A 23890-nucleotide genomic window follows, 5' to 3' on the forward strand; every position below is an offset into this window, starting at 1 on the left:
TTGTTTTCTCTTAGTGACAGTAGCAGCCAGAGTAGAATGGATGGGAGATGGCTGGCCCATAACAACCAAACCACCCTGCATCTGGGTGCTTTATTAGCTGTTTTATCTTGAGCCATCTCTAAACCTCCTTTCCCGCTCTGCATTGATTTAGTGGATGTCTTTTTCCTTTTGTATCTCACATATTTATCAACATTTTTGTAGTGCTAATGCTGCCCTTTATTCCATGAATGTATTCCTTTTTGTGCTTGCCATTATGTCGTTGAATTGGAAGGACGAGGCAAACAGATGGTAGACTTTTGTGCTGTCTCAGCCCTTTTGAACCAAGAAAGCCTGTTGTTGGCTTAAGTGGGGAATTACTAATACGGCTTTAAAGAAATGTGCATTTGCATTGTGGTAACATTTTAGTGATATGGTATTGTAAAACAACTTAAAGTGACTTCTTAGTTTTGTTTTGCAAGTTGAACATTTTTGTTTTAAATTGTTTTTGAGAAACTCACTTAAGTGATGCGCTTTGGCATTTGTATGAAACCATGTGCTCATTATATTCCATAAGCAGATTTAATCTCGTTTTCTTATTGCATTTCAGTATTACAGTCTCACCTGACAAAATTTGGTAGTGTATAGCTTGTTTGATACTCTTAGAAATTTTTCTTCATGTTTAATTTTGCAATTGATTATGAAACAATAGCCCATTTGTTTTGGGAAAAATTTTAATTTTGATTTTCCTGATGTCTTTGCATGTCATGAAGTTGAGTTTTAAAATGCTCTAAATGAACCTTGGCCAACTTGTTTTTTGTGAATGTAGGTATATGACTGATGGGATGCTACTTCGTGAAGCTATGAATGATCCCCTCCTGGAGCGTTATGGTGTAATAATTCTTGATGAGGCTCATGAAAGGACTTTGGCTACAGATATCCTCATGGGTGTTCTGAAGGAAGTTGTAAGACAGAGATCAGACTTAAAGGTGAAATAATTTTTTAACTCATTTATTTCATTAAAAAAAGGTATATTTAAAAAAACAGGATATATGCCAATCACTCTAATCACCTATAAAATATCAGTTGTAAAACAAGGAACCAGTAAGTACCTGCATTCTTTTTATTTGTTTCTAAGGTATGTACCTGTGTCTTCATGTGTGTTCTTGGTATGATTTCACTTTTTAGTAATGTATTTTTAAGCCAAATCTTTTCCATTTCTAACCTACCTGTTTTCTAGTGATCTAATAACCCTGCTTACCCTACCTTTCATTAAATATAGAAACCTCAAATCTTTGTCCTACCCCAACATAAACACACCCATTATAACTTGTCATGTTGGGTAATAGGAACAGCTATACCCAGAACAAGCAAGCCTTTCCTCAGAAATGTGTTCGCTTAACCTAGTTTGCTTGGGGTTTTTTTTTCTGTCTGTTATATTGCCACTACCCTGGCCAGTGTTAAACCGTTTATAAGGGCCTAAAATGGACTGAATTTTCTGACCTTTTTGCCTCAAAGAGTTTAGGAAGTGCCTCTCTCTCTCTCTCTCTCTTTTTTTTTAATATTTTACTTATTTATTTGACAGAGACAGCCAGCCAGAGAGGGAACACAAGCAAGGGAAGTGGGAGAGGGAGAAGCAGGCTTCCCGGTGAGCGGGGAGCCCGATCAGGGCCTCAATCCCAGGACCCTGGGATCATGAACTGAGCCACCCAGGCGTTCCATGAAGTGCCTTTTTTTTTTGCTGTGCGTGTCTGTACCATTTATTGGAGCTTGGGCTCCTCGTTCAGTCGTTAGTATATGTGTTACCGGGATTGTACACTGTGCAGAAAGATTCTGGGTGTTAAAACAATTGTTATCTTAGTATGTTTTTGCCTATAAATTAAAATTACGCTTTTAAAGAATGTATTTGAAAAATTAATGCTGTCATTATTGATTAAACTTTATGAACTGTTGAAGTTTTTGTTTTGTTTTAATTGAAGTATAGTTGACACACAATGTTATCTTAGTTTCTGATGTACAGCATAGTAATTGGTAATGACAACTCTGCATACATTATGCTGTGCTCACCTTGAGTATAGCTACCATCTGTGACTATACAACACTGTTAAAATACCATTGCCTGTATTTCCTATGCTGTACCTTTCGCATGACTTATGCATTCCATAGGTGGAAGTTCGACACTTCTACTCTACTTCACTTACGTTTCCCGTCCCTCCACCCCCTTCTGGCAGCCACCAGTTCTTTGTATTTGTAGGCTTGTTTCTGGTTTTTGTTCTTTAGAGGTCATATATAAGTGAGATCAGGTGTGGGTTATTAAAGCTTTTAAGAAAGAAAGTCAAAGTAGAAATTACTGTGTAGTAGAATGTTTTATGGGGTGCCTTCTTTTTAAGTAAACTTTTTAATGGGTCCTGTAATGTGTGATTTACATTGTGGGGGGTGGGGGTGACTGTCCTGTCTTGTAGCCCTACCCCTGAATGGCCTTTTGTGGCTGTGGCTTTTTACAACAGTGTAGAAAATCCCCGTGTAGGAATTTTTCTGAAGAAGTCATGCTTATTCAAAGTGATTTGGAAGAAGGAGAAAAATTATATCTGTGCCACTGATTTTTTTTGTCTTTTTTGCATTTCCTGTTTATTCTTGTGTGCAAGGTTATCATTTTCTGTCTTAATACAGTAGTAATTAAACTGTGTATTAATGTTTTTATCAATCCCTTTTACATATTATGTAAACTAAACATGTTAGGAACATTTTATGAACTTTGGGTTTTAAGGTATTGTTTCATGAAGATGTAGTGTAGTTTATTGGATATTGAGTTTCTAATTTTTTAAAATGTTAGTAACTTTTACTATAGCTCAGCATTTCTGTGTTTGATTTTTTTTTTTTAAAGATTTATTTATTTTAGAGAAAGGGAGCATGAGCTGGGGGGGAGGGGCAGTGAGGGAGAGAACAGAACTTTAAACAGACTCCTTACTGAGCTGGGGGTGGGGAATGATCTCAGAATTCTGAGATCACGACCTGAGCTGAAATCAAGTATCAGATGTTTAATGTCCTGAGCCACCCAGGTGCCCCAACATTTGATTTTTTTATAATTAATTTGTATGAGGATTTTTATAGGTTTTTAAATAACAGATAGAATATATATATTATATAGAGAGCAGTAACCATTACTTGTCTTTTTTCCTTAAGAGCATGTAAGAATCTTTGAAGACAACCTCAAATAATTCACTGTTGTTTTTTTTTTTTTTCCCCAGGTTATAGTTATGAGCGCTACTCTAGATGCAGGGAAATTCCAGATTTACTTTGATAACTGTCCTCTCTTAACTATTCCTGGACGTACACATCCTGTTGAGATCTTTTATACTCCTGAACCAGAGAGAGATTATCTTGAAGCTGCCATTCGAACAGTGATTCAAATTCATATGTGTGAAGAGGAGGAGGGAGATCTTCTACTTTTCTTAACTGGTCAAGAGGTATAGTCATTTGCTTCACTGTTTAGCCTTTAGCATATTAAATTATACAACAGCTATGAACTTGGCATGTATTAACCATGTATTTCTTATCCCAAGTTTTAAGGTTTTTCTTCAAGTTGATTGTATTTATGTATGACCTATATAACCCCTTTGTCTCTGTACTCTATGAATACCCTTTTATACTGTTGGTGTTTGTTAATTATCCTAAGAATGTTAAATGCTTTTAGAATTTCAAGGTTTAGTGATTGCAGTCTCAGTTGTGGAGAGACCTGAGTGGTAAGTAGTGGTGTGGTAATTTACAGTTTTGCTAAAGCAAGAACCTGAATCACACAGTTGCTGTGAAAATCAGATTGTCCTAGTCAGTTAGCCTTTGAGTGACTTGGGTGCCCATTCAACATTAAAACAAATGTTTGTGTTTTGGTTTTGTTTTCCATGAGTTCACTAAGGATTAGAAACATCACTGAAATTTCTTAGTTAGAATTTACCTCATTTTAAGATACACATTTTATTCTCAGGTGCTGTATTTTTAAAATTTATTTCCCATAGGTTTAAAGGTGTGCTGTGACATCCTCAAGGTAAAGTTCAGGAAAGAGCTGTCTGGATAAGAAAGTTTCAGAGTCTTTTACTGGAGGTTTTCTTAAGAGCTTGTCCTTCGTTTTAGTAGGTTTTATGAATTTTCTGGAATGTGCTTCTCAAACTAACACACATGCAGATCACTAAGAACATTTGCAGATTCTGATTCAATAGATCTGGTGGAGCCTGAGATTCCATATTGCTAACAAGCTTCCAAGTAATGCTGAAGCTCTCCAGGGTTGAGTGGTGAGGTTCTAGAGTAGCGCTGTCCCCTCAGACCTTTCTTCAGTGCTGGACATATTCTGTGTCTGTGCTGTTGAATATGGTAGTCACCAGGAATCTTACGGCTTTTGAGTATTTGAAATGTGGCTGTGAGAGGAGGGATTAAATTTTAATATTGCAGCATTTTTATAATTTAAATAGCTACAGGTGCCAACCCTTCTGCTTCAGTCTTTGTATGACCCACAAATTAGGGATTGTTTTTACATTTTTCAACAGTTTTAAGTAAGAACAAAAATGTGCAGCAGAGATGATACATGGATGCAAAGCCTAAATTGTTTTGGCCCTTTACAATAAAAGGTCTGGCCCTTGCCCCAGAACATTTTTTCTGAAGTTTGGCCAGTGAACTGCCTGCTGAAGGGAGGCTAGCAGGTTCTTGGCCCTCTTCCAGACTTGCTGAAATAGGTGAAATCTTTGGTGAAATATAGGAATCTGCAACTTCAGTGAGGTCTGTGGGCCCTTTTTATATTTCCCTAGGTTTAAAGGTCACTGTCCTAGAGGAATGTTTAAACCCACATAATTCCTGTAGTACATTAGTGACACAACTATAAACACTGTTGTGGGGAGTTGCCCTAGTTCTCCCAGATGGCAAATCAGAGGTCTCCTGTGTGACTGCCTGCCTCCATTGGAATGTGAATTATTTTATTTGTATTCAGTTTCTACAGGAATGTTTGATAACACATAACATACCAGCAGATGCTATTGTTTTAAGAGCTATAAGTGTTGAGTAATTTTTTTTCCTTGCATTTCTTCAGTATTTATGTGAGCTATGATTTGTACCCCCATTGGCCATAGTTCTTTACTGTACAACAGGATTTTTCAGCTTCAGCACTATGTACATGATAGGTTCTGATCAGTTGTTTTGTTGTAGGGTAACCCGTGCATCGTTACATCTTTGGTCTTTACTCATTAGATGCATAACATTGTCTCCCCCAGTTGTAACAACCAAAAATGTCAGCAGACATTGCCACGTGTACCCTGGGTGGAAAATCATTCCCAGTTAAGAATCACACTTGTTCTTCTGGGAAATAAAATGTGTTGCAAATTGAGTTTTACAGATAGATCTATGTTGGTACTAGTCTTTTTAATGCATTTTGAATGGAAGAATTTTTATATATTTTGTAAGCAAGAGTACCAAATGCTTTTTTGATGGCATATAAATGGTATTTATGCAGTAATGCAGTCTTTAGACAGTTGTATTCATTTTGTCCTTTTGTGCCTGGGCTCTAGTTCCTTGCTTCATCTAGAGGACTGCATAGTGTATTTTCTTAAACGACTTTTAAAAATAGCCATTATGTTCAGATAACTAAGCATATTAGAATTTTATCAGAAGTATCAGATGGTCTCATGGTGAGGACCTGAAAGGCTTTTCTACGCTTTAAGTTCTTGTACTTGATGTTTTGGCAGCTGTGCTATTGTTGGGGAAAGGAAGGGAGCAAGCCCCATGGTTTTCAGATGTGTGCTGGAGTATGTTTCCAGTAAAGTTATTGACTGTGATTGTGAACTAAGTTTGCGTGTGTTCTGCTACATTTTAAAAATCATCTTTAGGTGACTAGTCTTGAATTTGAAGATCTTTAAGGAGAAAGGAGCAGAGTACCTAATGTATTTTGTTTCACTGATTGTGTTTAGTAAAACTGACTTAAAGATATATCATATTACTGTTTTTCTTATCTGTGAACCTGTTTTATTTTCACGTGGTCAATTAAATGGTAATTTCTCAGAATTAGTTATTCTTGTTTTCATAAATTTGAATAGCACCTGTAAAATTCAGTTTTCTCATGAAGTTTTAAAATGATTTTTAAGAGCATTTTACCGTTTTGCCTGCTTAAACAATAATGCATCTGTAGTAATCTGAGTTAAAATTTGGGAGTAGGAGAGCAGTCTTGGTGAAATGTTGAGAAAGATTTTTGAATTCTAGAATAGTTTTTGGTAATTCTATGTTAATACATAAAATCTGGACTTGTGATTAAAATGAAGTGTGTTGCCTAGTAGAAGTCCTCAGGAGAGCTACACTTCTCAATTAGATAAGAATGATTATAATTGAAATATCAGTTGTTTGTCAGGGATTACGTGAAGATGTTAAAACCATTCTTTAAGCAGCACGTTATTTTATCTTTAATTTTGCTGAGTAAAATGCCTTTTCCATATGCACTGCGTTCAGCCTCCTCAAATTAGTGGTCCAAATTGATTTACTCACATATATTAATAATTTTGGAGCTGAAAGTCTTAAAAATTCTTGAGCTTCTGTCTCAGTAGTTAATATTGCTCATAACTAAGCAACCCTAAGCAGATGGTTGCTTTACGCTGCTGAATGTCAGTGAGCTTTGTTCTCTCCTGAACTTAATGTTGACTATGGAAGTTTGGTAAACTTTAGGGAAAAAGTTGTTGCAGTTTTAAAACTAAGTGTTTAGAACCTTGGTTGTGTGAAAAACAAGTGGTGTGGGACTTTTTTTTCCCCTCCCATCACTAGGGATATCTTTATATCCCATGCAGTAGTGATTTTGTTTTAGCTGTGTACATATTTGACAGATTGGAAAGTATAAAGTTAGAATTATCTTGCTAAAATTCTGGAATCTGAAAATGTACACTGGGGCACTTCGTTTTCTAAATGAAATCTGGAGGTTTGGAAACTTTGAAACTTTTGTTTTCTAGTCAAATATCTGGTTAAGTTAGCTAAATTAAAACAGTATTCTGAATATCGGCACCAGTTTTCCTGTGTTTATGTTTTTATTTTAGAAAAATCTAATTTGGAATTAAATTCAAATCTTTTTTATTTGGAAGAGATCTAATTTTGTATTTGCATACCAGCAGGGGGCATTCTAATCTAGACACAGCATTTAAATGCTTTTTTTTTTTTTCCTAAAAATACTTTTTTTGTTACATTTTTTTCTGTCAGTAGCATTCTTTCATTTTCTTTTAGAAACTTCAGATTTCAGAGGGAACTGTGAACATCAAATCCTTAATAATAATTTTCTACATAATTTTCAACCCCCTTACTGCTTTTTAAGAGAACTGCTATGTTTGAAACAGAGGGTGAAAAAATTATTTGGTCTTAAGTATCCAAAGACTTTGTATTTTTTAACATGGAAACAGAGTTACACTTTGATAAAATCATTTCATGGAAGATAATTTTAGTTTAATATAATAAAAATACAGACTACATTTACCTGATAAGAAATTTTTCCCCCCTTTTTTCTTTAATCATTCTGATTTTTTAGTAAGAGATAATTTGTTGATAGCTTCTAATTGGGTCGTGCCTTGGACAGTCTGCCAGATCATTTAACATACTTCTGAATTTAAACGAATTAATGCTTTAGTAAAAAATTGTTGCTCTCTCCCCATTTCTCCCCTTTTTAAGTCCCTTTGCCACTCCTTTAGAGCCTCCACCTAACCTTTCTTTCTCTGTCTCCCACACACTGAGTATTTATTGAGTCCTCTCTTTAAAACGTAGAGATGAATGCAAATGCATTGGAAATTATTTTCTGTGGTCGGGAAATTTTTGAAGATGCTGTAACTTATTTGGGTTAGCCTACTTCTTAAATATCTGTGTTAATACTGTAAAGGTGTTTGTTCTCATTAGGCACAATGAAGCAAATCTTCCATATAATCACATTAGTGATACGTGACATTAAAGCCTAATTGGCTTATTTAAAATATCTAGCCCATCAGTTTCTTTTAGATTGTAAAAATTTAAAAGGTTATGAGTGCAGTTAAATATTCCTCGGTGAATAATTTTAATTTCAGTACAATTTGTTGAGAATTTAATTAGGACTTTTGACTAGAAGAAAAGAGTGTGGAGTGCGAATAAATAGTTGTCTTTTGAGTACAGAAATCAAAATTTCTTCAATGGTTTTGGAAATCCCAATGAAGTTTACTAACTTAGTTTTGATTTACCAAATTCAAAGTAAACTTCATAGAACTAATAAGATTATGATAAATACTTAAATGTTTCAGTGTGTATTTGTTTTGTTTTTACACTCAGCCTTTTATTTTGTAGGAAATTGATGAAGCCTGTAAGAGAATAAAGCGCGAGGTTGATGATTTGGGCCCTGAAGTTGGTGACATTAAAATCATTCCATTATACTCTACACTTCCTCCTCAGCAGCAACAACGCATTTTTGAGCCTCCGCCTCCAAAAAAGCAGAATGGAGCAATTGGAAGAAAGGTTAGCATTGAAATATTCTCTATAAATGTTTCATTAACACAGAACTGTGAGATATGTAACTTGAATTTTTAAGTACTAAGTTACAGGTGGTGGTGATCTGAGTTGCGCACTACAAAATAATCTGTATTTCAAAAGTAAATAGAAAAAACGTGTATTTTGGTGGAATTTTATCTTTTGACCTTAGAGTAGTAAGAGCATGTACTGTTTTCCATCCCCCACATGAAACCCCTCCTTAGTAAATGGGTGCTTGGTTAGGGTGGTTTAAGAAAAGCAGGAGATGATCAAGTGTTGTCTTTCTCTCCATTAAGTCACTTGGCAAAAGCTAAGCACTTTTTTCTTCAGTGCCTTGGCTTCTGCCTAGAATTTTCTTAAAGACCTAACCAATTGTCATGTCTGTAGGTATGAAATACTAACTGCAGATATCTGATAATAGCATTCATCGTGCTGCATTGCATAAATATGTGGGTTTCTTTAGGGCAGGAATGCAGATTCTCTTAGTATGGATGTCTGCCTGGCATAGGAAGGGGCAAGGGTTTTTCTAAACCCGTTTCTGGGCTCTTTGTTGGGAGGGGAAGGGGTTGAAGTTTGAAACAGCTGTGCTTTTATTTTATTTTGAGAGCTGGAGGTTCTAGTAGGTTCTTCAAAAATAAAATTATATTGTTTGAAAAGATTTGAAAAACATTAGTGGAATTAGTCATTTATTAGGTTAAGTAGCTGCTGAATATGAATTTTGGTAAGATTCTTAAGGTTTTGTGGGTTTTTTTTTAAAAGTGGATATTATTTACGCCATCACTTTGGGGGATTATCATCAAGGATTAAGTTTTGTGTATACAGGCTACTAATATATCTAGAATAAACTAGTCCCTCATGGTAACTGCTGTAAATTCCTTGAGTATATTCCTGTAGAAAAAAACTTTTGACATATTACTTAGGTATGATTTATTTGTCAGTTAGATTTGGAATTGATTGCTTTCTAATTTCTATATTCAGGACTACCAGATTCCCACAACTTTTTCTGCTGTTTATTTCAGTCTTTTTGCTAATGTTTATCATTATTGAAAAGTTACACATTATAAAGATACTTAAATATATCAGGGCTACTTATATCTTTATATGGCTGTGTAAGTTAAATGAACTAAATACATTTTTCAAATTGAAGGAACCACCAAAAGGATATACAACATCAGCCTAGTGGAATGTAAACAAGCGATTGATAGGAAAAAAAAAATCAGCTTCTGAGATTTTCGTAGATCGGCTGGAGTAGTGAATATGACTTTTAAAGAAACAGTGTGATCATAGCTTCATTATGTCGAACTTTCCAATTATTTTTGTCATAGTGCTGTCTGTAAAACACGTTAAAACTTTTTTTTCCATTTAAAAATGTTAAAAACATTTTACTTTATGTGCATTCTCAGCTTTGGGGAAAACTTGAAGTTTTAAGTGATAGCTTTATGTAATTTTGAAGTTGAAATTTTTGACTGAAAAGTGCTTATTCTCTTTGGAATTTTTAGCTTAACTCTGTATCAGTGGATGTATGTAAATAAAGTAGCTGTTTTCTTAAACATTTTTATAATAAAGAATAGACTGCAGGCAGATAATTTTTAATTTTTCTTAAAATCATGTACACTCTGTATATCTGCATTTAAGATTAGATTTTTTTTTTTTAACCACTGAGCAAGATTTGCCGTATTTTTGTGTCTTTTCATACCATTTTTAGGTTACTTTGAGAAGTATGGGCCTGAGCTTATTGAAATGTATTTCTCAAATCTGAGTTCTTTACTCTGTTAATTATTAGTTTACTGGAAATTGAGTTTCAGTCTGGTATAAGTCCAATACATGATCCATTTTGTAGGATCTACAACTTAAGCCCATGAATTAGAATTGAACTGTATTGCCTTTTGTGTTCTTGTAAATCCTGAGGATACTGAGGAGAATTTTGTCTCACTGAAAACAGTGATTTAGCAGTAGTTGGATATATGTGTGTTGATGGCCACAGATGATGAGGGGACCACTGGTGTCCCCAGTGGGTGGGCTCACCTTGGAATCCCATTGTGGGCTTTCAGTTCAGGGTCAAACCAGGGGTCATAGTGCTGCTTCATCCACTGGTGGTATTTCATTCAGCTAAAACAATAGGATCTCTTGGTGGGGAGTCATGTTCTCTCTTGGCATGAGTCAGCTTCATCTTAGACACTGAGAACACTGTCAAACACACAGATGCGTACAAGCACCCATTCCCCTTCTTGTGCCCCCCCCCCCCGCCCTGCCCCCAACCATGATCCCAGGAGAGGGAGGGAGGACTTCTTGGCAGTTGGTTTGTCAGTGTCATATGGGGCATGTTTAAGGGAAAATGAACAGTCACAGAGGAGGATTCACTCATCTAGTCATGTTTTTGGTGCTGGACGGGGAAACCACCTGGAAGAAGGTAGGAGTGTCAGCTGAGAACCAGAGCGAGCAGAAAATTATTCTGCCCAGGCGCCGACTGGCGCAGGAAGAGCCCGTGACTGGCAGACCCATGGCTCTGGCTGGGTTAGACAGCCTTTTGAAGGATTGTTGGGACTATGGGGAAGGAGGATGGGGAGGAATTAAGATGCACACAGGTTATGTGAGGGAAAGTGGCTGCATACTGGAACAGGAAGAACTGGCAGTTGGTTGCTGTTTTCCTATTGTCTTTAAAAAGAAATGTCACAACTTTGATAATATCCTTATAAAATGAAGGACTGGAGGCCAAGGCTTGCTTCTTCTGTCATGAATTCATTATTCTGCCAGTTTATAGAACGGCGCTTTTATTCACAAGTGTGAATTCACTGTCAGTGACTGATATTCACAACTGATTTAAAAGTGCGACGGAATATTTAGGGATGTATGGTCTGCTTCCAGTTGTGTAAAACCAAATATGATTTGATTGATTTCTTTGTTAAATTTGTTTTACTATAAGGATAATAGCATAAAGTAGAATGTAAGAAGTTAAAATTTTGGAACAAAGAGAATATTTAATAGCAGTTTTAAAAATTCTACCATAATAATAATAATTCTGTATATTTGGACACCTTTTGTGAGGTAGAACCTTATTTGTTATCTTACTGATTGCATTAATTTATGTAAAATAGAGTTTATAATGTGATTAAGGTAAAATCTACAAAGCAGCTTTTTAGTATTAAAGTTTTAAAATGTAGACTATATTGAAGGTAAAGTTTTATGGGCATTGGGGACTTAACTAGCATTCCTTTTACAAATAGTTACTGAATTCCTTTTATGTGAGCTTCTAACAGCACTGTTGGTGAACTGTTTAAAAATTTTTAATGATCTAGAAAGGTTGAGAATGCATGTATTTTTGTGAGGGTAGATCATTTTACTTGTTTTGATCATGCTTGACATTTACTCAGATATTTGAGGTTAAGTTCAAGCTACAGTTTTGTATAAACATTAAAGTTTACTCATCAATAAATTACTTATGTACATTTTTTAAGTACGTCTTATAATTGCTGTTTAATAGATTTGATGTTATTAAAACCTAGTAGCTATTCTTTGATTTTGTTTAGTTTTCATTAATTTTGTCCATACAGATAGCTGATTTTTCTGTGGCTTATCTTACAGTTTACTAATTAACATGGCTCAAAGCATACACTGCTCAATAAAAAAGAGAAATGGCCCTTGTGGAGGTGGTTCTGTAGTTTTAAAGAGAGGCTTAATTATCCACTATCTGAAGATAACTTAGTGTGGTACTGCTGGGAGGTGGACAAATAAAGAAGTTAATGTCCTTACTGAATTGGTAACCCCCACAGAGTTCCCTGGGGACTAAAAACCAAACTAGTTGAACCTAAATGCATTATTGTGTCCAAATAGAATTCAAGTAGAGCAACTCAAGTACTCTCAGTTCTCCTACTTTGAAGTGGAATTACTGAAATAAATGAAAGTAGATTTCATTGCAAGGCATGTTATTGAGGGGGAAGGGGATAAATCTAGATAAAGTTTAATCTTAACACACTTAACATAAACACATAAAATGTGTCAAACTTTTTTCCACAGGGTTTATTCTGTATTTAGGGGTTATTTGGGTTATTTACCTGAAATAATTGCTTGGTCAATGAGGTTTGAACACTTTTTAAGGCTCTTTGAACACTTATTGCCATGTTACAGTCTAGAAATCTTGTACCATCTATATATATTTCCACTGGTCATATGTCAGTCCCTTGACATTCAGGATCACTTTGTGTTCTGACCAGTTCCTAATTAGATCATGTGTCACTTACCATCTAGAACATACCTATGGCTTGCCTTAGTCCATTGGTAAGTTTTCAAAGGAGCTAGAAGACTTTTACATCTCATTTATTTGTTCTTGTGTATTATGTATGTGCGTTTTCGTTAGACCTAGCTAGTATTACTTCTCCAGCTCTAGTAATAGAGTCATTGGCAGAAGCACCATGAAAGTCATACAGTTACATGAGTTTTTCCGTTTTTTGGTCCACAAACCTACTTCCCATGGTTTCAGAACCCTGCCCTTTTTCTCAAAGATACTTTAATACCTGCTAAATCAGTATGGTAAATAAGTCCTACTCAGAAAAAATTTTATTATGTTAAAGCTTTTCTAACCAATTTACTTTAAGCCCGGGAAAAAAAGCTTGAAAGTAGTCATACTTCTCTAAGGTCTTTTTTAACACTACTGTTTTAGAGTTTGATAATGACATGGGGTTTGCCAGGTTGGCATAATCCTGTTAAACACTTGTGGAATCACAAATCCACATGTCTTCGTAAGTATTCTATAGTTTGTCACACACATACCATATCCAAAGACGCATGACCACTGAGTAAAAGTATTTTGTAAAGAAAAATGATTTTCAAGTAACTGTAAAGAACCAGTTGAATCAATAAATTTTTATCACATTAATTGTATTCTGTTCTACAATAAACATGTGAAATGTATTTTTTAAAAAATTTCCTCCCTGGCTTTAAGTATGTATCCAGAACTGTAACAGTTTCACCCCAGAATTCCAGAAAACCATAAGACCTCTTATATAATCAGAAGCATGTAGCTGGTTCTGTAATAGGTTTATAAGGACTTTCTACATTTATTACCTAATTTTATTTGTTAATAGCTTTGTCTTAGCTAGATTAATACGCAGAAGTTAGGAAATTGAGGTTTGGGAGTCTTAAAACTTTTCTGCTATAACTTAGCTACCTAGGTTTGCTTCCCCGCTCTGCCACCTACTCCTAAATTCATTGCTCCTTCCAGCACAACACACTTGACTTTGTAGAAGAATATTAAACTCAGGATATTTATTCAAATTCACCTGTCAACCTTATATGCCTTGCTTATGTTGGCTTTGGTTTTAATTATTGAACTGTGTGCGTGTTGTCTAAATGTACTGAAAAATATATTTCAGTAACATCAAACGACCCGTGTTTCTTACCCATTTGCTAGTCTGCAGTCTTTGCAACTGCCCAATACAAAAAGGAAGGATTCTGGTTTTATATGTGAATGATTCTAAAATATTACCCCATCAGTGGCTCTCTAGTAAGTTTTGGCAGTATAAGTCCTTTTCGTTTCTTAGATGTGCCTATAGGCATTTTTGCTTACATGCCCTAGTTTAAGCACAACCTACTATTGCTAGTGTTCTACCCTTTTTTCTCGTGGGAGATCCCATCTTATCGTTGCCAACTCACTTAAGTGCCGTTTTCTTGGTAAGTTTCCTTGGTCTTTGCTGTGGAAGTAAACCCTTCTTAAGTCTCAGAGTGAGTCTTTGGTGTCATTTATACTGTCCATGTCTGAGCTTCCTTTACAAGCTGTGTGAGTAGGCCCCATATCTGACTCATCTTCTATGTCATTTGCTTGCATATACAGGCATTTTCAATTAATGGCAGTTTTCTGTTCCTTAAAATCAGGTGTTTAGAGGAAAAAATACTGAGTATCCCATTTTCTTATTGTTTAAAAAGAAAAATTATGTGACATGTTATTCTCAAACCCCAACCAGTTTCCTAAAATAGATCTAAAGTACATCGTACACTTAACATACACACAACGATCATATTAGTATGTAAATGCTATAAACATTTTCCCCTGGCAGTAAAAGGTTCAAGTGATTAACACGTGGTTTGTATGCCGTGACATCTTTGAGACCGTACACTTGCTAAAACATCTGCATTCGATTCTGATGATCTGCCAGTTCTTGGATTATAACTTGAGATTTTCTCCCCCCATTACCTCCTGTGCCATTTTTGTTTAAAATGTTGAGTTTTGGTGATGCAAAGTTCCTTTGTAAATATTTCCAGAAAATATTGGAAGATATACATGTTGTGTGGACTTTGGGTAATAACCAAAATAGTGTTCTGTCAGAGAGACATTATAAGTTAAGCTTACACTGTTTCATCGATATTTTTCTTTTGATGCTATCCTTACATTTAAATAATCAAAACAATGTGATTGACTGATAACCTGGAGTACTATCTTTCTTTGAAAAACGAATTTGCTATGATGGCCTAAATGAAATTTTGATTTAAGATCTTAAATATTAATTTCTTTATATTGCATTGGCCATTGAGGATGAAACCTTATTTTTAGTTTACTTACTGGATTGAAATTCATCAGTGAAACTTCATGGCTTACTGTTATCTCAGTTTTACTTGATTTACTATATAATTTATATACCATTAATTTCTTAACAGGTAGTTGTGTCAACTAACATTGCAGAGACATCTTTGACAATAGACGGTGTGGTATTTGTGATTGATCCTGGATTTGCAAAACAAAAGGTACATACTTTAGTACTTCAGTTGTATTCTTTATTGAATTTGTGTTAGCTTAAGAGTTCTTGATGTTTACTCATTTAGTGACTACAGTTTACTTTTTAGAATTACTTTTCTCTTGTCTTGTGTTTTATTTTCAGGTGTTGGTGATAATGAACCTTTTCTGTTCTTATATGGCTCTCATGTATTAAGCCCATGCATAATGTTTAATCCTAGGGTTCTGTATTTTTTTCCCTGTTAAGGTTAATTTGGCTTTTGTTGGTGGTGGTGTTGGGTTTTTTTTCGTTGTTGTTCTTTATTTCTCTGTAGCATTGGCAAGTATTTTGGTTTCTGCATTCATTTAAGAAGTATGGAGGTTGGGGCGCCTGGGTGGCGCAGTGGGTTAGGCCTCTGCCTTCAGTTCAGGTCATGATCTTGATCTGGGTCCTGGGATCAAGCTCAACATCGGGCTTTCTGTTTGTCAGGGAGCCTGCTTCCTCCTCTTTCTCTGCTAGCCTCTCTGCCTACTTGTGATCTCTCTCCCTGTCAAATAAATAAATAAAATCTTAAAAAAAAAAAAGTATGGAGGTAGTAATAAGAGGGATAGGATTGTCATTCCTGTAGATTGGTCACTTACCGAAGGAAATCAGAGTTTCTTTTATGTGCCAGGCATAGTAACTGAAAAGCTGTTAATGTTAACCTCTAGTTGAACAGTGCTGAAAACCAAGCAGTTTGGTCAGAGGAAGTGACTGCTCAAGAAATATTGGGGATGTTCTGTAATTCACAGATCTTCGATTACATTTAGTTACATTTTGTAGGTGTAATTGGGAGAATTTGTTGCATGTAGTATTCGTGTTTCTGATGGAAATTTTTCTCTTTAAAGTGGCAGTGTGTAACCTTTTTTGGACTGAGTTCAAAATATTTTTCTTGATGTTCACTCTGAACATCAAATGTTGAAATTGACAGATTCTTTTCAGGCAGAAGCCTGTTTTAAAACTGTCTGCTCTATGAAAGCAAGGTAAAACTAGTAGAACTGAAATTATTTTCAATTAGGAAGAGTAAAAGTGTTAGAAGCTTTGTGTATAATAGGTAAGAGCCTTTCCATGTCAGCTTGAATCTTCAGAATGATGGAGTCAGAATATCTGGAAGTTAAGGCACAGGGAAGATATACCTGGTTCCTGGTTTCTGTCTCTGATTTACAGCCTTCATCAGTACTACTTTATTTTGAGATTAGCTGTGGAGTTTGCGTACTTCGGTTAGATTATAGTTTTGTGGTTAACTGGAGGAAAAATTCTTAACATTATTTTCATTCCAATAGGTATACAATCCTCGAATTAGAGTTGAGTCTCTCTTGGTAACAGCCATTAGTAAAGCTTCAGCTCAACAAAGAGCTGGTCGAGCTGGGCGTACCAGACCTGGGAAATGCTTCAGACTTTATACAGAGAAGGCTTATAAAACAGAAATGCAGGTAAGGGGTTTTGCTGTATCCTTCCTATTTGTATGGAAGGTTAAGTTGAATTTGTTACCAGAAGAAAATTGTTCTATTTACTTCATCTTGCCTTTGGCACCATAAGCTCCTTACTTTTTCCCCTAGTGAGATTTATGTTGTAATCTACCAGTACAGCTCTCTGTTACAGTTCTAAGTTGAAGGGAACAGTGGCAGTAACACTTTCAAACCTGTAAAGATAGTTCACAGGAAATGTCTGATTTCTTTCTGGTATTTTTCTCATGTTGATTGGTGGTTTAGAAGTAATGCCAAAGTAAATAGCTAAAGAGGCAGAGAACAGATATGTTTTGTTTTCTGGAGCAAGAGGATTAAGGCATGTTTAACAGAATAAACATTCTTGTTTTTTTGCTAGGATAACACCTATCCTGAGATTTTGCGTTCTAATTTAGGATCAGTTGTGTTACAATTGAAGAAGCTTGGTATTGATGATTTGGTGCATTTTGACTTTATGGATCCACCAGGTATGAATTCTCAAAGCATATTTTAGCAAACCTTTTCACCAGAGTTCAGTGTCTCTGCATCTTACTCATTACACACATACCCCTTATTTTTTTCTTCTGGTATCATGAGGAAGAGTCTCATATAGTAGCATTAAAGCTAAAAGAGTGACACTATCTGAGAAAGTTCTTTTTAATTTGTTTCTTTCTTAGGAATAACTGAATATTCTGGGAATTATTGACTGGGCAGGAAAATCCGAAATTTTCATTTTTTTATGTTGGTATTGTTTTTTTTTAATATAGGAAAATGACAGTTTTAACTATGCAGGAAAATTTTGCAAGTTTATGTGATTCATTGTTTGCTAGATCTCTGTAACTGAATTTGATGACAGTTTGAGTTTTGAGTTTGGTCCACTGTAGAATGAAAAATGAGATGGCTTCTAATAGTTTGTACTTTATCACATTTTTGCTTATTAAAGTAGTTTGTCTAATAGATTGTCTTTTTCCCCAGCTCCTGAAACTCTGATGAGAGCCTTAGAACTTTTGAATTACCTGGCTGCTTTAAATGATGATGGAGATCTGACTGAATTGGGATCCATGATGGCAGAGTTTCCTCTAGATCCACAGCTCGCTAAAATGGTTATTGCAAGTTGTGACTACAACTGTTCTAATGAGGTCCTATCTATTACTGCTATGTTGTCAGGTAATAGAGGGAAAGGAACTAAAAAAAGCCCAGCTCTTCACAGTTTGGGTGGACTTCACATTTGGTTTTGTTTTTTAATATCTAGTATGATAGTGGATTTTATAGTTGGTTTCGAGGAACTCATTTTGTTTCCTAAATCTCTTGTAAAAAGATTTATAAAGACATAATATTTTCAAAAGTAAAGTAATTGATTGTGCACAAAATATAGTAAAAGCATTGGCTCTCTTGAGTGCGAATAAAAATTGCAATAAGAAAAGAACAAGTCTGAGCACAATTGTAACGGAGTTCTTTGGTAGGTTCATCAGTTTTGTGGTTTATTACTGAAAGCACAAGAAGAAATTCGTTCTAGTAGTTGGCACTATTAAGTGAGCCTGGGACAAACCCAAACTATCATTTAAATTGAGCTTTTCCTACATATATAAATATGTTTTCTAGTGGCAGTCAAGCAAACATGAATTTCAAAGTTAGTATTAAATAAATAGAAATAGTTGTGTGTAATTTTAGGCTCAAAATCTAACCAGATGAGAATTCTTTTACAATGGCAGAAAACACTTGATAAAAGGAATATACCTAATAGATAATACTGCTAATTTTGGAAATTGGAGCATTAAGCTGAACAAATCATGCTGTTTTTAGTTAACAATAAAGCGTGATCCACAGATGAATTATAACTTGGAAATTAGACTTTCCAAAAAGAAGAAATATGATTAACAACTTTACACTGATTCTTATAGCTAAAAATAGAAGACATTTCATGTTTTTACTGATGATCAAAGTACTTTATACTACTAGTTCCAGTACTGGGGAGAATGACTTCAGTTTCAGAATGGTTTATTCATCTTTATTATAACTTAATGCCTCAAATAATTCAAAATCTTATTTAGAATTAAAGGATAAATTGAAAAATTTCCTAAATATAAAATTTTGGCTTAGTTTAGATGTATGGTATGTTTTAATGGTGTGAATTTTTTATTTAAGAACTAGCTAAAAATGTTTTTTTGCAGAGTTATGACTGATCAGACTCAGAGCAGATGGGCAGGGCAGTATCGAATCATTTTAATAAAATTGTAGTTTCACTTGCGGAGGTGGTGGTAGGTTGTTGTCTGCCTTTCTTATGTGTTTTTGTTAGATGCTCCCAGTTGGTATTTACCCAAGATTTTAGTTTGCAGAGAAAGTGTGGGGCAAGATTAACAGATTGTTTGTGTATTTATTTGTTTTCTGCTCAGTTTTTATTCCTGTTTCTCTTATCAGGGATACTATATAATTACCATCATATGAGTCTAGATTACTAGCTCTTTAAAAAACTGGTCATTGTGACGCAGTTGAAATCTTCCAACTATATCTCTTATTTGTAATAAGGAGCTCTGCACAACACAAGGGTTTATTAGCACATCAAGATTATGGACATTTATGTGTAGTGGTTATTAAGCATGGCATTTGTGGGGGGAATGTTAAAGGGAGAGGAAGAAGTCATGGAACAAAAACAGTTTGCCGAGTTTATACTGCTTTGTTTTCCATTTAAATAGTTTTTGAAATTTTCAGGTCCTGATACAAAATAGTACAATCAAGGGCCTTCTAGGGTGCTACTTATTCCCACTGTTAATTCTGGGAGCTAGTTCATATTTACTTTCACATCTTTGAGAGGTTTCTGTACTTCTATGAATTACCTTGCTTCAGTTACATTAAGCAAGATATTTAATTTATATTTATTGTGATCGTATGTCATTGTCTTTATTTGGCTTCTTTGGTATCTTTTTAAAGGGGAAACTGTATGGGAAAGTAATTTGATACTGTATTTGATCTTGTTGTTGATTATTCCCATTATCTTCTATCTGGACTGATCATTTATACTTTTTTATATTGACAAGGTTTTAAGAGCTTTAAAAATGTGTTGACAAAGTCCCAAGCTGTTAAGTATTTTTACTTTCATACTGCTTTTATTACTATGGAATTGCTAAAGTGAATTAAGGAAAGTTGTATTTTAAAAATGTAGTGCACGCTTTGTAACAACTTAAAGTTTTATGTGAATTAACATTGAGGCTCTAAACAAATACTGTAGTTACATATTTTGGTGACCCTTGAAATAATGACTGTTTCAGACTAATTGTCAACTTTTTAAATACTGAATTTTGCTTTTTATATTGAGGTTTTGATTCAAATAACAGTTTTTTTTTTTTAACTTGGGACGTCATTTTCTAATCTTTTTATTAAAATGCTGGAAAACTAGGCTGAATATCCGCAGCCTTTTTGAATTTTCTTAATTCAAAGGCGGTTTAACCTTCCACCACTACTGCTATCATCAAAACCCAAGATTTCATGATATTTTATGTTTACATATGCTTCTGCTCACCGGTGCTAATAGTGATACCCACCAGTTGGTAATAGCCATAGCACTAGGGAAAAAATTACAGTAGAAATGTGGCAATAGACTGGTTAGAAAGTTGTTTTTAGCCCTGCAGTGGGCAAATAGAGCTCATAACTTCCATAGCCATTCAGTGGATTTAGTGGATGGCCTTTTGAAAAATTACATTTAGCTTAAAGGCTATTGACACCATAATTCTGGTTATTGGTAGAGCTATCGGCACTGGTTTTTGAAATAAGTCGAGCTTTCTATTTCTAGTATCTTGATGGCCTTCAGAATAGCTGTTTGATGCCTACTTTTAGATCTAGTTAAAATAATCAGGTACTCTGTAGCTTTGAAACCCTCTTGTCTTACAGATGTGGTTAGGTGTTGATGTACCAAATCAAGGTAGTAAACAGTCCAAGATGCAGTTGGAGGCCATCCTGCCCTGCCCTATGCTCTGTGAACTGACCTAGCTAGGCCTTGTTCCTCTATCTGTGAATGCGTGACTCATCGATATGGGCGTTTGTGTTGGGCCCATACCAACCTTGTTTAGTCCCACAGTGTTTTGTTCGCCCCACGGAGGCCAAGAAAGCCGCAGATGAAGCCAAGATGAGATTTGCCCACATAGATGGAGATCATCTGACACTGCTGAATGTCTACCATGCTTTTAAACAAAGTAAGTGTAAATTAGATTGAAGGCACTCTTTTGTCTAAATGTCACTTGCAGCATATAAGATGTTTCTTCATCTTACTTTCATTTATTATCTGTGACAACTTTACATTAGAAACCCAGAGGTACTCTAGAAAAAACTCCTGACTAGCATTTAAAATAGAAATTGTCTGTCCTTTCCAAAGTTGTTTACTTATAATCAGGGGGAAAATACCAGTTATAGAAATCTGGAAAATACAGAGCAATAAAAACAAAATACAAAATAGTATAATATTTACCACTGACCTATAATTTTTATGTACCTTTTTTTCCTATTTCTTTTCATTCACATCACTTATAGAATCTTTACTGCTTAATAATTTTACTAATAAATAGCTCTTAAGTAAATATAAAACTAACAAAATAGAAAAATGGGCTGCAGATGTGAATGACCATTCTCAGGTTATAAGTGGTCCATATACATGAAGAGAAAGATCAACTCTACTTGTAGTTCAAGAGCATTTTTTATTGAGAGGTGCCATTTTCTCACCTATAAAACTGGCAAAGCTTATAGAAAAATCGTCCTGAACTCTGTAGGAGTGGGTTTAGTGTAACAATCCTACATTAGAGGTGGAAATATAAATTGATGTGGTCTTTATGAAAAGCAGTAGATTTTATGTCACTGAGACCTGAAGAAGTTCACACCCTTTGACCCAGAAATAATCTATGAAGTTATCTTTCAGTGTCCAGTGAACACAGATATAATTAAAAGATTTCATCCCAGAATTATATGTGATAGTAAAAAGGGTAGGGGGGAACTGTCTTAATGCCCACCAATAAAAAGGTGGTTCAGTGATTTATTCTGTACTGTTCTAGCTTAGCTTTTCTTTTCTTCTTGTCTTGTCTTGTCTTCTCTTCTCTTCTCTTACATTTATTTGAAAGAGAGAGAAAGAAAGAACACAGGTCGGGGGCGGGGGGGTAGGGAGAAGCAGACTCCCTGCTGAGCAGGGAGCCAAAATGAGGGGCTTGATCCCAGGATCCAGGGATCATGACCTGAGCTGAAGGCAGACAGTTAACTGACTGAGCCATCCAGGTGCCCTGTTCTAACTTTAAATCGTTTTCAGAGACTGTTTAGTGACATGAAAAACATTCTTTCCATTTGTTTGAGAACAAGGAAATACAGTGGCTCAAATTCAGGTTTTACGCGTCGTTTTATTTGTAACTCATTTTTGTTATCTTCTAAAAATCTATTTACACTCCTAAAATTGTCTGTTCATTTTGGTACATCTCTTTTGGGTGGGGATGAATTTATTTATCTCAGAGTCCAAAAATGCTGCAGAGCCAGTAAGTGGAACAAAGAGCATAGCTGCCAAAGTGCTGCATGTCTGTGTGTTACACATGAACTTCACTATGAGTTGAATAGAATTGGTAAATATCAGGTTAAAATAAAAAATGAAGGCCAGTACACAGTTGACTTCAGAACATTTATATTATTCCTCTTGTGTCCAGTGTACTGATAATGCATAATGTTAAAGACTGTTCCTGATAGGTTAGGTCAATCCAAGAAATACACTATATTCCTGTGTGTATCAGACAGGTGGTGTCATGGTGGTTGGTGGTGGACTATGTGACCACCAGGCACATAACCTGTTAACTGACGGGGAGGCTGCAGAGGGGAAGGTCTTGAGAAGGAGCAGATTCATGTCCATCTTGGTTCTCAAAATCCTTTGATATCATTAAAATACTGTTTTAAGTGGAAATTAAAAGATTTCTAATGGAGCAGCTTGGGTTTTTACCATGTATGTATCACAAGACATTTTAATGTTCTTTTAAGTTAGGAGATTGTGTTATTTTGTTATTTAAGTTCTCTTTAAATAACTATTAAGTTTTTTAAGTTATATAAGCGCAGCAGTTGGTGTATTTGGATTTCATCAGTTGCTTTGAGAATGAAGTTTATGTTTGATAGTATAGAGCTGTGTATTTAGATTTTAAGTATGAATGTAACAATTCAGTTTTTGAAATTTGCGTTGTTTACTGTTTCACATGATAAAATTAGTAAATAATGCTTTTTTCTTTACATATTGGTAGTTGGAAGCTTTCTATGAAAATATTGAACAGTAGATAATCTATAAAAGCTTTATCCTACCGCTTCTTAGTAAGACTACGAGAAGGAGTGTCATGAATTAGAGAGGTAGCATCCATTCTCTAGATGCTTGATCCTTGTCTACTACACGCTTCTCACTGCCATAGGGATGGTAAGCTGTTGGGTGTTTTTAGACCTTTTACTCCATATACTTGTAATAAATAAGGTCAAAGTAAACAGAATGAACATTTAATAGAAGTGTCCCCAGTAGTCAAAGGATTTAGCCTTTAATTACTGCCTGTCATTTTTTCAAATAAAGGGAGCTGTTTAAAAAATAATATCGGACTTCCAGATCTCTGCATAATATTTGAACATTTCATATCCCTTTATTGAATTTGGAATGTTTTCACTAATGATTTTTAAATGATGCTATGTTTGTTATGTTGTTAATTGAAACGTTAAGTATAGCAACCGTGTTTCAGATACTGGTCAAGAGGAACTATCTTATCGGAGACAATGACAGTGGCTGATTACATAGAAAAGCTAAAATTCATATTGATATACTATATGTTTATTTAAAAAATAAATTTAGAGAGGAGAGCGCGCATGGGCATGCACGTGAGCAGAGGGGTGTAGAGGCAGAGGGAGAGGAGAATCTTAAGCACACTCCACTGTGAGCTTGGAGCCCATTGTGGGGCTCCCTCTCAGGACCCTAAAATCAAGACCTGAGCTGGAAGTTGAGAATTGGATGTTTAACTGACTGAGCCACCCAGGCGTCTCTGAAATAACACTTTTGAGAAACAACTAGATTTAAATTATCTTGGAACACCTTGATTTGTCTATGTATCTGATTTCACTCTGAAATGATTTGACTTTAGATCTTAAAAGTAGTTCTGCTGTATTGGTTAAGAAATTTATAGCTAGCATTATTTTAAAATATTTCCAATTTTGGATTTTATTTTTCCCATTTATCAACTTATTTCTCAC

The 23890-nt window shown here is 35.1% G+C and overlaps 1 protein-coding gene across 1 annotated transcript in view; it reads left to right on the forward strand.

Annotated features, from left to right (window-relative positions):
• The window catches only part of DHX15 (DEAH-box helicase 15), a 56507-nt gene that overhangs the window by 26691 nt on the left and 5926 nt on the right, over positions 1-23890 (forward strand). The window contains exons 4-11 of the mRNA XM_032854025.1: positions 806-965; positions 3225-3443; positions 8293-8460; positions 15121-15207; positions 16499-16648; positions 17040-17148; positions 17636-17827; positions 20725-20847. Of these exons, the coding sequence (XP_032709916.1) occupies positions 806-965; positions 3225-3443; positions 8293-8460; positions 15121-15207; positions 16499-16648; positions 17040-17148; positions 17636-17827; positions 20725-20847 (1208 nt within the window). The remainder of the gene's footprint in view (positions 1-805; positions 966-3224; positions 3444-8292; positions 8461-15120; positions 15208-16498; positions 16649-17039; positions 17149-17635; positions 17828-20724; positions 20848-23890) is intronic.

This window comes from Lontra canadensis, unplaced genomic scaffold (assembly GCF_010015895.1).
Source record: "Lontra canadensis isolate GAN:19392208 unplaced genomic scaffold, GSC_riverotter_1.0 scaffold1, whole genome shotgun sequence".
NCBI lineage: Eukaryota > Metazoa > Chordata > Mammalia > Carnivora > Mustelidae > Lontra > Lontra canadensis.